Below are 18,093 nucleotides of genomic sequence, written 5' to 3' on the forward strand. Positions count from 1 at the left end.
AAACAAGATGCCTGCTATGTTGCCAGTATTGCTTCAACAATATCTAGGTTCAAAGAAGCCACCTAAAGTCTGTGTATCTAATCCTTCAATAAGTCCCATTATAGCCCCTCGCCTGTCCCGCTAAAACATTGTATAAAATACAAGGTAAGCAACAAAGATCAGGAAGTAAATTTGGTGAAAAAATGTAAGAAATTTTTGCATATGCACCACTGCATATTTCATATTTACCATCCTAAAATCACTATTTACACGTAATACCTTCAAATCATCTTGTATTTGGCATAATACCCAATTTATTATTTTTTTTAATGGCAATGTAACACGTAATACCTTCAAATCATCTTGTATTTGGCATAATACCCAATTTATTATTTTTTTTAATGGCAATGTTAATAACTTTTATAAATTTAAACTTACACTATTACCCTTTTGATTAGTACCTGCAAGTATTATACTCCTACAAAGAGACAAGGAGAGGTTCCACTAAATAGCATAAACCTCCTACCAAGCCAGCAAGTACATGCGATTTTCCCCTTTTTTTTTCGTGGACTCTTACTAGAAAACAAATAAGGTTGGCAACCAGTATCTCTTCAGTAATCATTAAAAATCTGTCAGAAGAGCATTTTATATGTACATTCTGTGGCAAAGATGAGAGTTAACAAAAATTGCTATATAAGGAGGATTTGATATGATGAGGAGAAGCATGGTCATCTCAACCCATCTATGTGCCACATACCCTTTATGCACAAAAAAGGGGTATCACTATTTCAAATCTAGTGTAGGAGATCATTATACAGACCTCATGGAGAATTTTGTGTCATATAAAGGTTTTTGTATCCATTATCCATTTTCTAAGGCCCATATGATTTTCTAACCAAGAAACACACAAAGCTATGAACAGAACTTGTAAGACCTTCCGCTCCCAACTGCGGCTAATCTTGAATATTTTCATTGTCATCATCTGGTGACTGACATGCTCCATGCACACCATCTTGCCTTCCTGCAAAAAACAGAAGGTCATGCAATTGTAGAGATAGAAAATTTAGAGAAAGCTAATGAATGCGTCCTTTCTTTATATGGCACAAGATACAAGTATCAAGAAGCAACTATGCTGACTTGCAAAGATATTTTACAGTCAATGAGACTGCACCCTGGACGTTAGTTACCTGCAAGTATTATACTCAAATGCTGCAAGAGACTAGCCCCAAGAATGATGATTCAGATCTTCCCTGATAATCAAAGTTTACTAAGACATGTCACAAAACTAAATTGTAGTGATGCTTCCTTCTCTTGGTGAAGAACCAACTCCATACAAGATCATTGTTTCTGTTGAAGAGGTTCCAAGAAAATCTACCCACGATTTTTAGGTAAAACAGTAAATGTCTGTTATAAGATTATTTTGAGGAGCCTTGGTTGATAATATAACAGTAAGTTGGAAAAACTATCCTGTTATATTTATGATATGACATTATTCAAAAGAACATAAAAAACATAAACCAAAAACAAAGCATGCTGTGAATTTGATGCTTTTCATGAGGATAACATGAACCGCGAATGAATATATTAGACATGGAGTTGTAAAGATGGAGGCAAGGTACATGAAAAAGTTGATAACTGAATGAGTTGATGTCACGTGGCCAACTCGCAGATGCAGTTTGTAAAGATGGAGGCAAGGTACATGAAAAAGTTGAAAATTGAATGAGTTGATGCCATGCCCCCAACTCGAGATTGCGAGTCGGGGTCACGGCAATCACCGCATACTTATAAGAAATCCTTCCCACAAGCATGCAAAGCAACTCAACATGATATCATAAACATACAATGAAACAATCTTAAATGATAATATGCAAACTTTATTTCAATAACTCACTCAAAATTTAAAAATCTTACAATTATAACAAAATTCTAAAGTAATACATCAACTTAAATAAACTCTAAACTAAGATAATCTATGCCAAAATTCTACTAGTCGCTCTTCCATATTGAAACCCCGTTTAGATTAGTTCTCTAAATTTGTAAAATAAATAAATAAATAAATAAGAAGTCGTATAATGAGCTAAACAGCCCTATAAATAATAAATACCTTAACTAGATAATTCATGTAATAACATAAGATATAATAGTAAAACCGAAATTACCACAAATCAATGTAAAAACATAACCAATTTCGCTTTAAAACATAAATTCATTAAAATCAATATATTTCAAATATTCATATATGTATTCATAAATCCGATCCCAAACAAATCACATTCAACTCAATAGCCTTTAACCATGGTCACACTTATATCCTGTGGCTAAGACAGAAATAGAACTGCACTTATAACTTGCAGAATGGGCTAGAATACCGCACTTATACCTTGTGAAGTGGATCAGAACCACATTTATACCTATAGTGGGGCCAAAAGCACAATCAATGAGGTTCAATAATAGTCAGAGTGACAGTGCATACCCTCAAATGGTAGGATCCAGAACATAGGTCGAGAGTTCAAATTTGATATAAGTTCTTTTTACAAAATAATATATATATCATAATCCAATCAAAATATGCATATATGATGTAAGATCAGTAAACAATATAATAATAGTCCGAAAAATATTCCTCCGAATTAGATATCTATTTTCCATTCAAAATATCATCTCATAAAATTCATAAATCACATATAAATCAATTAATAATTTATTCGATATAAAAATAATATTATAAAAATAAAGAATCTAGAAAAGACAGATCATTACTTACCTTGCGAGTGAAACTAAACTATAGGTGCAAATAATTTCGATAATCCCTCTTAAAACCTAAGATTCAAAAATTATACTTTTTGTTAAAATTTCATCAATATTATTTTAAAAAAATAAAAACCCTAATTCCAGCATCCTCACAGGGCTAACCAAGCAAAAGTGCCCGACACTTCAGTCAGTCTAATCAAGGCGAAACTCATCTAATCATGTTCGAACTAGGATACAGGTCGTTCAACAAAAAAATCAAGGATGGCCAAATCTAATTGTGTCTTGCAAGGGCCAGGGTGGGGGCTAGAGACCCAAGGAACCACGACCGGCCAATTGATAGTCGGCGGCCGTGGTAGCAGGCAGCCGACGACGAAAACCCACTTGAAAACAAAGGTTTCTACCCCTTACATCATGTAACCGAGGCATCTCGGTAGTCAAAGCCCCGACCACGGCTACAAACCAACATGAGGAACCAAGCAGAAACCTCAGTGACAAGCTTCGACGGCGTTAATGGGCAGAATGAAAGAATGAGATTGGAAAAATCCAAAGAAAAATATGGAAAAACAGAGCACCCTTTCTTGATAGAAAATCCAATGATCACCGACCATAATTAGGGCTCTTAAAGGGTCAAGAAAGGGAAGAAGGGTAAATTGAAGATGGCAGGGTCCTTACCTGTTTCCCAGCAGCATTTGGCAGTGGCGATGGTGCGAAAAAAAATCGACGTTCGGAGAGAAAAAACGAACGAATGCAGGCATTAAGCATCAATTGAGGCTGAAATTCTAGTGGAGTGGAAGAGGGACTATGGAGGGGCTCTAAATAGCCTTGGTCATGACCAGAATCTGACCCAGAGTCAGATTCCGTCCGACAAAATCGGAGGGAAGAAGACTCCCATCGGGAGTCTATTCCCTCCTCGCACGTACACGACACGTGCAAATTTTTTTTTCTTTTCTTTTTTCTGTTGGGCCAAATCCTCTAGACCCAGTTACTAAATATTACATTTTCCCTTCCCCTTAATAAATTTCGTCCACGAAATTTTTTTAGCGGAGTCTTCAAAATTTAAGGAGACTTCTTCCAAATCAAATCATAACACTTCTCAAATCAATATTATCGTATTTGACCAATTTCAAAATATTTCCGTTCACTATGCTTTCATTGCGCAACTATAATTTAAACTACCAATATTCTCTAGATTCATGAAATGTCTTTTAATAAAAAGACCATAAAGTATCAAATTGATAATGCATAATTTTTTTCTCTTTATTTAGAAATCCTTGAATAGGATGTCTCAATTCTCCAACTAACTTATTCTATAATCAATATAGATTTATATCCCAATATCCCTAGTGTCTACCCTCCTACACTCATCCTATGTCTGATTCTATATCATAATTTATCTATTTATGCTCTGACATATATTAATTATCATGCCCCCAATCCGAGATCGCGAGTCGAGGCCGTGACAGCCACTGCATACTCATAGAGAACCCTTCGCACAAGCATGCAAGGCATCTCAATATGATATACTCATATGCAAACTTTATTTCTATAAGTAACTCAAAATTTAACAGTCTAATAATTCTAACAATATTCTCTGATAATACGTCAATTTAAATAAACTCCATTCTAAGATAATTTGTGCCAAAGTTCTGCTAGTCACTCTCCTATATTGAAACCCTAGTCATACTAGTTCTCTAAATCTATAAAAAAAGTTGTATAATGAACTAGACAACTCAATAAGTAATGAATACCTTAACTTAATAATTCATGCAATAACATTACCATGAATCAATGTAAAGACATAACCAATTTTGCTATAAAACGCAAATCCATTAAAATATGTATCTTTCAAATATTCATATACGAATTCATAAATCCGATTTGAAACAAATCATATTCAATTTAACAGCTTTTAACTATGCCATACTTATATCCTACGAAGCAGGCCAGAATACTGCACTTACATCCTATGGAGTGGACTAGAATATCACATTTATACCCTATTATGGGGCCAGAAGTAGAATTAATGAGCTCAATAATAGTCAAAGTACCAATGCATAACCCCCAATTGGCAGTCTAGAATATAGTGAGAGTTCAAATTTGATAAATATCAAATTTTCTTTCACACAATAACATATATATCATAATCCAATCAAAATATACATATATGATGTAAAATCAGTAAACAGTATAATTAAAGCCCGAAAAATCTTGCTTCAAATTATATATCTATGTTTATTTAAACACCATCTAATAAAATTCATAAATCACATTTAAATTGATTAACAAATTATTCGATGTAAAAATAATATTATATAAATAAAAAAATCTAGAAAAGGCAAACCATCACTTATCTTGCAAGCGAAATCAAACTATAGGTCCAAATAATTTTGATAATCCCTCTTAGAACCTAAGATTCAAAACTTATATTTTTTATTAAAATTTTAGCATAATTATTTTAAAAAATAAAAATTCTAATTCCACCACCCCACAAGGTTGACCAAGCGGGAGTGCCCGACACCCCAGTCGGTCTAATCAAGACAAAACTCCTTTGATCATGTTCGAACTAGAATCAGGTGGTTCAATAAAAAATCAAGGGTGGCCAATCTAACAAGGTCTGGCGAGGGTTAGGGTGGAGATTGGCAACTATCCGACGATCCTAGATCAGGATCCTTCACTAGAGCCAATCCAAAAGTCACTAAGAGACATCCTTACTAAATCCAACCGTGGGGGAGAGGAGAGAATAGAGCCCTCTAACTAGGAAGAGGAGAGGTGGTTGCTGGTAGGCCCGAGGAACCACGACCGACAAATTGAAGGTCGGCGGCCGGTGGTAGCAGGTGGCTGGCAGCGGAAACCGACTCGAAAACAAGGGTCTCTACCCCTTACATCATATAACCGAGGCATCCCGACAGTCGGGCCCCTGCAACAGCTACAAAGCATCATGAGGAATCGGGCGAAGACCTCGACGACAAGCTCTAGTGGCATTAACCGCCAGAAAGAAAGAATGAGATCGAAAAAATTCAAATAAAAATAGAAAACAATAAAGCATCCATTCTTGACATAAAATCTGGTAATCACCAACGGAAATTAGGGTACTCAAAGGGTCCAAAAGAAAGGGAAGGGTAGATTGAAGGTGGTAGGTTCTTTACCTGTTTTCCGGCGGCATTTGGCCATGGCGATGGTACAAATGGTGATCGGCGTTCGAAGAGAAAAAAAACAAAGAGAACGCCGGCAGGGGCTTTAAATAGCCTCGGTCGTGATCGATATCCAACCCAGAGTCGGATTCCATCCGACAAAATTGGGAGGAAGAAGACTCCCATTGAGAGTCTCTTCCCTGATCGCATGTGCGCAGCACATGCAATTTTTTTTCTGTTGGGCCAAATCCAATAGGCCAATCAAATGGGTCGGGCCCAGTTACTAGGTATTACAGTTGATATGGGCATTGAATGAAAATATGAAGAGTCCCTTGCGACCAGAACTATTTGAATGCACCATATTGCAGAATCAGCAAATAGGACACGAAGACTTGAGCTAGCGATCTAAAAATCTGCCGCCGTTACTCCATAAGCAATTAAAACTTGTTAGCCTGATCTCAACTAAAAATACTTTCCAAGCCTTGTGTGAATGATTATACAAGGAAAAGGTAGAAAAGGAGAAGAGGTACAGCGAAACATTCATGGATCAAGTTATTAGACTCGAGAAGAGAGATTGGATTCACTACCTACCAAATGTCATTAAGCGAAAATTTAATAAGAGTAAATGAAAAATGACTGTTTTGCATTAATTGACAATCATAAGAAGGGATTGGTCAATAAGCTGTCTGACTAAGGCAGATAACCATTATCTAGGAAAAGGACATCTATCGATTTGATTAATCAGCCTAAAAAAACCTATGCCTCTGTCCTAGTGTCTATTATATCTACAGCATACAGGATACAGATTTTCATGAAGATCAAGTGCAGTTTAGGTTTGTATTCTTTTTCAATTTTTTTACTGTAACAGCTGGATCTGATTTTGATATAATTTCTGTGATCTGACTTGTGACTGTTTAAGTTGTCAAGAGAAGAGAAAAAGCAGGAGTTCTAAGTGATTAACGAGATAATTGTCCAGTTAAATCCAAGCTGCATTTTAGAATTTTCCATAAAATAAAGCAGACAAATGACTCAGATTTGAATAAGTTTCAAATCTCTCTACTTACCTCAATGATAGAAACTGATGATTCTTTCTACCCATTGTATGTCAGCTGCTTCAAGGAAATTGTAAAAGAGAATAGTTATATCTGTGATAATTGTTATGTCCTAAGCTTCAGTCGTGAACATCTACCATAACCATAACCATCAAGCCCTACGGTTGGCTTTAATATCCTTATTTGCAAAGAATTCCTATCTAGAACCACTTTTGGTATTATTTCAAGTTTTTCCATATCTTTTCCCAAAACTTCTATCAACATTACCTTAGTGGGTGTTTGGCTGCAGAATAAGTGGGAAGATATCACCCCAAAGGGGGGATATCTTTGCCAAACACCAAAATGGGCCATGGAATAAAGACTTATACCATGTAGGGGTATAAGTGGGCCCACACAGTATGTCTACTCCTTCAAAATGGTGGAATAGACATTTCACGGAATAGGCTTGGCCCTAGTCCCTCCGATTATCATTTTACCCTTATCTACTATTTGGTCTTTGTGATAAAATCCATACTATCGTAAAGTTCAATATGCATTAAATATATTTTACTCCCTCCTATTCCCCGCATTTATTCCTTTCACCAAAAGCCAAAATCCACCTATTCCATGAAGTAGGTCTTTCCCTTCAAAAGTACAAGGGATATCCCTTCCAAAATCTATTCCACACTCAAACACCCCTAGATGTACCCATTCTCCTATAGCCTTCAACACAAATTATAGCAGCTATTTTTACAGGATCTCCCTAAGATATTTGTTGTACATGAACATGCCATCTGAACTGATTTTCTATCACTTTATCCCGATTTTTGTAACTCCAACAACTCCTCCAAGACATTAATTTCTCAACATGCCACTCTTACCTTGTTTTCATGAACCCTCTTTATTGTCCAACATTTTGATCCATACAAGATGGAAAGTAGCTTGTGGTGGCCACTAGCGCATATCAAAAGTTCAATAGGCACATACTTTGCTAGCTTGGTAGCACAAAAGTCAAGCACTCCAATATTTGGAACCAATTTTTAGGAGTTACAGTGATTGCCTTATGACACGTGGCACAGAAAGCATTCCTTGTGCACAAAATGAGTGCACCATAGCATTACCCATACAACATTATAAGACTTATTGTTGTTCTAGAAAGTTTCACTTCAAATTCCAAGATACGCATTGAGCAAATAATATGCACCAAAAGTACCTCTCTACTTCACCCAACCAGCTTTAATCGTATGACATATATCTTATCTATCTCTCCGTTATTTTGTGTAATAGATCCCAAACAAAGAAACCTATCAGTCTGTAGTGTATCAAGTCAATCATTGTTATCAGGACCTCATATTTATTTTTGATTTTACTGTTAGATACTGTGTCATTTTTCTAGTAAGTTTTATTCCTATATCCTCTAAAAAATTCTTCTATAAAACTAATATAACTTTTAGTCCACTTCTTTTCTCATCAATCTACAATAATATTATTTGCAAACAATATACACCATGAAACATCTTCTTGAATATTATCCATAAGCTTATCTATAATTAATTTAAAATTATAGGACCTTGTTGATTCTTGAAGTTTCGTTGCGACTACAAATACATTTGTTGTACCAAAGTAACTTCTAAAGTTCTAAACCGTTTAAAACATCTTTGTACATATCTTCAGTAACTTCGATGTACCGTGTTGGGGAACCCTTCTTAAAGCCCACCAAAGCACCTTTCTTGGCACCTTATCAAGCTTTTTTCAAGACAATAGGAGATTACATGTACTTTTGCCCTACCCCTAGGTTTTCAATCATTGTTAATATATATTTTCAAATATTTCTAATAACTATTTATCAAACCAATCTCAATTTTAGACCTTTGAAGCTTATAACAAGGTCTTATGTTTAAAATAGGACGGCCAACCCACTATCACTCTTTTTTGTCAAATTTCATGTAATGGAGAAACAATCCACCAATCTTTAGCAAACTTTTGATAACTAAACCTTGCAAATGAAAATCTCCATCTATGGATCTAAACCATGGACTCTAAATATCTTGTTTTCATATAGTTTCCCCTTCCAGCATGATCAAGTCATCCAAACACCTACAGCTTGAGCCTAGACAATTACCCTTAAATCTTCTAAATATAGTATTCAATTAATCCTTTTGACTATTCAAAGGTTAGATCACAAATAAACTATTAGATATACAACCCTTTACTACATCGATTTTCATATATGATCTTAAGCTTGAATGGTTATCATGCCCGTGGGACAAGGCAGGATACGCCACTTTACTGCATTGTTTTTGGGATCAGAGCTTAGTTTGAGTAGACACCATGGCCAAGCACCAAAACTTCATGAAGGATTCAGAAGCCCTACTTCCTCAACCAAATGAATGAACAGATAAATAATTCATATCAAAGGGAAAATAAACTTGCAAGCATATATAATGCAAGTTAAGGTTATAAAAAAATCTCACACCTTTCCAAATCAGGTGTGAGTTTACAAAGTATGTATATCATAAAGTAAAAGAATGAACTTCATAGCATATAAGATGATTAACATACTAAATATATACCGATAAGAATTTGCATGAGAAAAATAATATGATCATCCCATTTTGAAAATTTGGATTAAATTTGACAAATATAAGAACTTTATTTGCTGTATATGTGATTCTGGTGGAGGATCCATGCTATACTTGTTAATTTGTTTATTCCAGAGAACAGCAAGCCTCCAGAAAGCCGAATAAAAATGAGTTTATGATATACTAACACCCTAACACTCTTAACCCAATGAAGATCATTTATTGTCTTCTAAGCACAACAAATTTAAATGTGTATATATATATATATATATATATATATATATATATATATATATATATATATATATATATATATATATATATATATATATCCCCAGATGTTCTCTTAAGAAAATTTAAGGCTAAAAGAAAGGTGCAATTTTTATGGTTATCTCCTTAAAAGGGACAAACAAAAAGTTCATGAGCAAACAGAGTTGAAGATCTCAGGTACTTGCAAAAGGAACAATATTGAGGAGGTAATTACATGAAGAAAGAGAAAATATTTGGTTGATGAAAAAGAAAAAATTCTACACAAGGATCCAATGAGTGCTGTCAGAAATTCTATAATTCTGCAATATGAGGAAGGGTACCTATGGTTGATCCACGCAAAATCGAGAAAGTTTTATCCAAGAAACCCATGACTGATTTCTACTGCAGTTTTAAAAGAAGCAATGACTATAAAGAGATCAAAACATGTAAGGGTTAATGAATTCAAGCCATGACTAATGCCACAGAAGGTCACATAACTAAGTAGCTAGCTGATTCTTTTGGAAGCTTGAGGTCAATTTTGCTCATGAAGTAGAATGAAGCAATTAAATTGAAAATTCACAAGATTGAATCAATGATCAAAAGAATAATGTGGAATAATTATTGAAAAAGATCAGGTGAAGAACAGACTAATATTATCTGAACAGATTGATTCAACAATAGGAGTGCATAAGTCAGCTAGGGGATGTCAAGTGGAGAGACCATCTTTGAAGCAAAACATAAGGAAAGACCAGTGGTTTCAGCACATGGATACCAAGAGTCTAATGATGCTTGACACATTTTATTTTTGTTTTTCTGAAACTATGTGAATCGTTCTTGTAAATCAGTTAAATACACAGACCAATTGTTCAATTACTTTGTCAAACCTTCTAGCATGAAAATATTTAAGAAATTTTAATAAATCATGTTACCTTATAAAAAAGCAGCCAAATGTCTAATAATCATTGTTTTAAAAATTAGTGTATGCAGGTGCATATGTGGATGTCCTAATGGCCCCACATTCCCAATATAGAGATTGTGTATGTGGCTGCATATGCAGCCTACTTTTATGCTGAAACATTTGCTGAGACATATTAGGGGGAGAGGGTTGGAACAGTTGGCAGATGTTGGGCAGGTAGTTGAGCTAGCTGTGGGTTTCAGAAAAGCTGGATGCAGACCTTGTTTTTAATGTTACACCTATGGCTATGGTATATAAGTCGTCAGTACTAATTGTTGTAGTAATGCTGATGATGTTATTCTTGTTATTATTTTAATTTCAAATTTTTTGGTACTTACTAAATGCCAATTGCGTATGCACATCTACGTTACATAGAAGCAATGGGGTCCCTCAACCACTTGAAAAATTCCTAATAGTTTTTTATCTATACTATGCATAGCACAAGAGCCTTGGGCAAATCCAGCTTTGCCCTAAACCCTCTCTAAATAATGCATTCCCTTATTATTACCTTCTTTACCATTTACTGTTATGACTCTCCCTTTCTTCAGAAAACATTTTACAAAGAAAAATATGGACATCGATCAAAAATGCGATATATAGGATCAGGTTCAAGTTACACTAATATAACTTTTATAGAGTTACACCCTTTTCTGGATTGGATGACGGAGATCCTACGTCAATGATTCAAGTCATTTGGTATGATATACTACTTCTAATTTGCTTACACACAAAAAATAATGTGATTTGGTGACTCCTAGTTATGCATCAAGTGGTCAAAAATTGGACAATTTAAATAATATAAAAAATTTGACAAATTGATGCATAGGCTAGGGGTCCCCAAATCACATAATTTTTATGTGTAAGCAATTTAGAGGCAATAGATTACATCATATATATATATATATATAAAAGGAATAAATTTGATGACTAAAAATTAGATGTATTATCAAATGTTTCACTGGTCAATGGTATCATAGCCATCTGCTAAGTACTACTCTTGAATCATTATGTGCTTTGCACATATTAGTATCTTAAACACAAACTCCCACACCAAATATGCAATATCATCCTTGAATGCAATGCTTACTTGGCTTATAGAATTTAGTAAAGAAAACACACCTCTCCATTCCATTGATGAGAATGGTGGCACCATATGCATTGCTCGAGATTTTAGCATATAACTGCTTGCACTTGCACCAATAGTTTGATGATCATCACTCCCCCTGCTGGTTGTAGTTCTCAAATTCGATTCTTCTGTGGATTTGAAATTGATGGTTGTGACGGTAGTTCCAGCTTGGGTTGTAATAGATGGTATGCTGGCAGAATTTTCCACTGTTTTGGCAGAACTGATTTCTCTGTCAGTATCAATTAAGAAGGAACAAGCAATTACCTGCATTACATTGGCAGATAAGATTCTCTCATGGCAAAATGTGAAGGAAACCAAGCAATTCTTAATATGAAATCAATTGTGCACAGTGTACCTGCACAGGGCCAGTAGCTAATAAAGGCCCTCCAACTCCACCCCCAATTACACGACCATCCGCACCAGAAAGGCATATACTTAGTCCGCCAGTTCTTGAGGATGCCCCACCAGTTTCAGTATGCAGAAAAGATCCAGAAAGTGAAAGAATCTCAAACCTTCCCTGAGAACAGTGACAATTTTTAAGAATTATAGTAGGAAAGTAAGTCAGAGTATAGGGTCTTAGATTGCAGAGTCAGTATTAGTTTGGCTAAATTTGGTTCTTCCATACTTCAAATCTATATAGCCCAAACTAGTACTCTTCTAGGAGGTAACTGACTAGCTAATTTGAACCAATTTATCAAATTTGGAGAAAACAAAATTTGGTTCAGAATTTAGTCAGGACTCAAACATCATAACTCATAAAGCAACAATTAACATAAGTAGCATATAAGATAGAGAAAACAATAGTAAATGAAAGACCAAAATAAACTATAAAATATTAGTGTGTAATAGTCCATACCACTCATACCAAATCATACCAGTAAGTGCCAGTACCAGTACACCCCTATTTTGCTACTCTACTGACACATGGTTTTCCCGGAAATGAGGGGCGTATCTTGCACTGGTATGGTACAGTACCATACTAGTAAGGTACAGACATGGCTACTGGTACAGATTTATGTCCTGCACAACTTACCACAGCAAAAATATAGCAATCTCATGTAGTTGGTTCTCTTGGTTCAAGTTCATGATTTGCAATTCACTCTTCCATCATGAATTAGGTTTTTTCAGGGTGGGATGAAAAGATTCCTTTTATTGGTCCATAATATTTTCATATCAAATATTATTTTAATTTATACAAAATTTTTTGATGATGAGAAGTAATTCCATAATTGATACAAAATTTATACAACAACAATTTTGAAGAAAGTTAGGATATAATGTAATATCTATATATATAGAGCATTTAGGAATTATTTGAAGAAATATTCATATTAGTTCCCACTTCACAAACTATAGTAAATTAGGTTACATAGATATGACACTAACCACAAGCAGTCATTACGTTTCTCTATAAGCAAGCGTTCATAATTAAGCACATATGCAAGATAAAGAAAATGAATATACTGCACATGTCTGAAACACAAATATCTCAATGCTTAAATAAGCATTAGACATAGTGATATCTGAAAACCTGACATGCTAATTGATTAAATAGAAATTGTAATGCATTAAGTATAAAGAATTTCAATGAACTACTAAAATAAAAAAAAATACATAAAAAACTAAAATATGACAAATGCTATAGGAGTAACATAGTAGGATATGATGTGAGGAGATTCAAAATATATACAATGTCTGCTCTTTTGGAACAAAATTCTTAAATTTTATGATAGATTAAGCCAACAAAGTCGGTCCACTCATAGAGTGTTGGAAGTGATGCACTAACAAATCCTTTTTTGATATATGAGATTCTCAATTCAGCATCGATATGATGGCATATTTCATGCATAATTGTTATTAGTTAGATCAGCATAAGTTGTCACATGGTAGGAAACTTTAGATTATCGAGGGAGGATGAAGCATCATTCTTTGTACCTTAAATTAGTCACAGCTAGGAATTATGACTCAATTCATATGGCTAAAATATGTCTAGGGAGAGCATAAGACAGTGGCCATCTTTTTAGTTGCTAGTATGACAACTTCACAATATCACTTGATGGTGTCGTCACACACCGAAAACCTGAACTCAGAGCATGTTTAGTTGAACCTACACTATTAGGAGAGAATGTCTCACCATGTAATGATCTTTGCACGTTGCTGATCTGAGGTGTCAATATACACAGCATCAATGTGTTGAGACTTTGACAACCAAATTACAGATAAATTCACAAGATTGATCTTAATGATCTATTGGTTTGCAATCATGATCTTCTCCTTGGAAAGAAAAAGAATCTCCTTGGGGATGAGCAATTTGCAACGTATGCATCTGAATCGATCCCATCAAATTCCGTAATGGAAAGGCCACTTGCTGATGTGGGTCGATAGCTTCCTTTAATCTCAAAAGCAAATTGTTCATTATCATCCCAATGTCCAAACACCTCCAAATGAAAGGCCGCAACTAAGAACTTAACAAAGACTAGATGTAACATAATCTTGTAAATGTTAAATTGGTCTTTGCATGCCTTAACTAGTGACATAACCCTAGATCCATGCAATTGGATAGGTGAAGAAATATACATACACAAAAGCCGAAGAGTATAAACTACGAGTATAAACTAGGAGGATGAAATTCTGTTTAAAGAATTACACATATTTTAGCATTTGACTTGTTAGATTTAGTGACATAGTTTTCCATTTTGATTTAATTAGGCTTAGAAAACCCAATTTAGTTTGGTTGCATTTAGAGGACCAAACTCAATGTAATTTCGATGGCTCAAAGAACTAAGCCTAATTGCATATAGAAAAGGGTCACCAACTAGATATCAACTGTTCCTTTTATTTGGTTTGAAGATTCAAATTTCATAAGGGTAGAAAATGCAAAACCAAATAGCTTTAATGCTTTAATGCCGTAGACAATTTTCACAATTTTCTATTGTTTCAGAGAAAAATCAACCCAAATGTGAAGGCCATATACTCCTTTCTTCAATTACATTGGAGCAAGATTAATAGATGGATGCACATTTGGACCAAGATAAAGATAAGGATTTGTCTTTTGTCTTTAGCTTCTTTGGAGTTAGGCCACACTTGCCCAAATACTATGTCTTATACCATGCGTCATAATGAGTCCATATGCAAATGTGGTCACGATATTCTTTAATTCCTAATTCTTTGATAAGATATACCCAAAAGCCAAGGCCGTAAACTAGGTCTTACTTCTTTAAGTTTTAATGTTTTTAAAGTTACTAGAAGGCAAGGTCAAACTCTAATTCTTTTACTTCTCATTCAATTTAGGCCATACTGGAAACATTGGCCATGCACTTTAGTTTTAGTTGTTTCAGATCGGACCGTAAGCCCTTTGCTTTAGAGATAAAGCCATATCTCCAAGTCCTTGTCTTTTGATGATTAGGTCATACCCAAAGGTAAAGACCCTCTTTATTACCACTAATCTGAATCATCCCAAAAATCAATGATCCTCAACCTAAATCTTCACCAATGAAGATTTGGTCATTCTGAAAGGCCATAACATTAACTTATCTTCTATTAAGTCAGACTATGCACAAAGATAATGGTAATGAACCCAAATTTTCATCTTTTTGCAGGTTTTGTCATACCCAAAAGCAGTGGCCATTATTTTTTCTGCATTCAAAAGATAATGGCCATGATTTACACATTTTCGTTTGAGGGTTTAAGCTAAACTATACCAGAAAGCCATCATCTTGAAAACAGTCTTTTATCATTCGAGGATTTAAAGTAACCCATACCAGAAGGATGTAGTAACAAACTCAAGCCTTCACATTCAATGCCTCAAATTGTTTATAAGTGAACCACCACAAAACATGTTGAGCTAATCTACTCCATCGATCTAAGCTGGGTGTTTTCTTGAAGAACATATTAGACTTCGGAAAGGGGCCCAAAGGGATATGTACCTAACAAATGTTCTTACAATCTTAACATGTGATGCCCGTTAACTCATTTCAGCTCTCCTCCTTTCTTCTTCTTTGGTTTCATCTTTTAGTGGTTTCTCTCTCTCACTCCCAACTTCCCAACGTTTCCCTTTTATAGGCACTCTTGTTTTACTTTGAAAAATGGGTGTCACGGTTTAAAAGACTAGGATGGTTGGAGAAGACTCAAGGAAAAGAAATGCAAGAAGCTTCATGGTGTAGGAATGATGCAGAGAGCATGTGGAATTGGGCATAGGATAAAACTGTGCCCCTTAAATTAACAACAAATAATTTGTTTAGCATCCTAGCTGTTAATCACATAACAAATGATTATGTCCATCTATTATTATTTTTTAACCTTCCATCCAGCTTTTGTTTTAAGGAGCAAGGCAACCAAGCATTAGTTCATTTAAGGATCATGGGCATGGTCGGCACATGTCTTTCTTGCTCCATTGTTTAAATTCTCCTAGGTTTAAAATAAAACATTGGTAACCGACCTTTCCATATGTTTTCCAATCACTTTAAAAAGATATTCTCTCCCTTTCTCTTTGCCAACATGGTATACTAATCTATATCCATGTCCATATTAAAGATATCTAACAATTGGATGTACATTATGTCACAACCCAAGACTTAAAGTTGTCTAGAATCTTGAGGTATGACCATCATATTGCTCAAAATACTATTTAGAATTTAACATCCTAGAAAGAAAACATATCATTGAAGAAAGTATAGTTAAAAATATATTATAACTTGTATAACTCTTTGACAAAAATACACTTATGCACTAGTCTATCTTAAAGAAGAGACCAAATAATTATTTTAAGATCTTAAGCTGAATAATTCTTCAAAAGTTCAGGCGTGGTTCATGAAAAAATTTGATAATAAAAATTATCAAAAATCAAATTTTCTAATAAGAACATATTGTAAAATAATAAAAAAAATACTTTACATTCTAGAAAAGCTCTCATTTTTCACATAGTTTCACATTTTCTTATAAGGTTCACTTACACCCTCAAGGCCTATCATATCCTCAGGGCTAATGCAACCAAAGCCACTTATATTCTCACCATAATACGAAAAGCCCACTCATTATCCTTGTTGCTAGTACAAATGAGGCCACTCATTATCTCCAAGGCCTAGTCATACTACTTGGCCAAGTTTTCATATATATTCTCATTTGTAAATCCAAATGAAGACACACATATTACCTAGCTAGATTCTCCTTATCACTAATTCGTATGAATACACTAATATGCCATCCAGCTATGGGTCCATATATATCCTCATTATAATTCTAGATGAGATTACATGAACCACCTATCCAGAGGATATATAATGGTACTGCATACCATGGTTAAAACCCATAAGTCCAATAAAAATAAGTCCTATGCATTAGTCTCTAAAACACATTACATATTATCGCACTAAACAATTCTTAGCACATCAGCAAACTGATTCATTTTCAGAGCTATATATGTACTTTCCTAATTATAGGATGGGCTGTTATCCATGATTGTAATCACAGACATTTGGGATGCCCAATAAGGAACACACTTGCCAACATGGGATAATTACTAGATTCGGTGAAGAAAAATGATCATATAGTTAAGCAAGGATGGCTTGTAAAATCAGTTTGATAAATACTTTTAATTAAAATACAATTTACCAATTCTTTATTAAGTGTTTTCCTAAGTAGTTCAGTGTCTGACCAAACCCTAAAAATAATTCAGAGGACGAAAATGGCAATCACATAAGGTGTACCTTTTATGTTTCACTTTTTAAGCAGACATTCTAGAAATGGAAAAGATTTATTCTTATGATGAAGGGAACTAAATGTGATATTTGTGTCACATATGACTTTTGCATATCACTGGCAACTCAGATGCAGATCCATATAGGTTGTCACAACCTTATTATTAGTTATTGATTAATAGTCCAGTCATAGTCTTTACCCAATTTCCAAGGAATATGCGGTACACTAGACTGGAACCAGAAATATTTTACTCACCAAGAGAATCACATAATAGCGGGCTAAATTTACTGGGCCCAATGCCCAAGCAAGAGGCACAACCAGTTTGCTTGATCACTGCATAGGGGAAATAGAGAGCAAGAACTTAATTAAGGAAATCTATAAAAATAATTATCTTGGTCTGGGGCAAAAACCAAAGAGCATACGTAGTTTAATTGAATGGAAAAATAATCCAATCAAAACCAACAACAATTAATTCTAAATGTATCACAAATACCACAAAGACAGTCCCAGTTTGGGGATGGAATGACCTACAATATTGTTTCCACAGCTTGTTGGTTTAACAAAAAATGTTCAGACAACCCTCAGGATTTTG

At 34.6% G+C, this 18,093-nt stretch overlaps 1 protein-coding gene across 5 annotated transcripts in view; it reads right to left on the reverse strand.

The window, feature by feature from the left end:
* Positions 1 to 572: 572 nt before the first annotated feature.
* Positions 573 to 18,093, reverse strand: part of LOC103697600 (AT-hook motif nuclear-localized protein 10-like) — a 58,002-nt gene continuing 40,481 nt past the window's right edge. For 2 of the 5 annotated variants that reach the window (XM_039131019.2, XM_039131018.2), the window contains exons 4-6: positions 12,160 to 12,321; positions 11,798 to 12,068; positions 573 to 1,000 (exon numbers count right to left, since the gene is read on the reverse strand). In XM_039131019.2, the coding sequence (XP_038986947.1) occupies positions 933 to 1,000; positions 11,798 to 12,068; positions 12,160 to 12,321 (501 nt within the window). In that variant the 3' untranslated portion in view covers positions 573 to 932. Of the gene's footprint in view, positions 1,001 to 1,166; positions 1,351 to 11,797; positions 12,069 to 12,159; positions 12,322 to 18,093 lie in introns of those variants that run through there. The other 3 variants (XM_088709803.1, XM_088709802.1, XR_005513718.2) reach the window with 2 other exon arrangements.

Source organism: Phoenix dactylifera, chromosome 13 (assembly GCF_051530095.1).
Source record: "Phoenix dactylifera cultivar Ajwa chromosome 13, Ajwa_hap1_PhDact_Kaust_v1.1, whole genome shotgun sequence".
NCBI classification, from domain to species: Eukaryota; Viridiplantae; Streptophyta; class Magnoliopsida; order Arecales; family Arecaceae; genus Phoenix; species Phoenix dactylifera.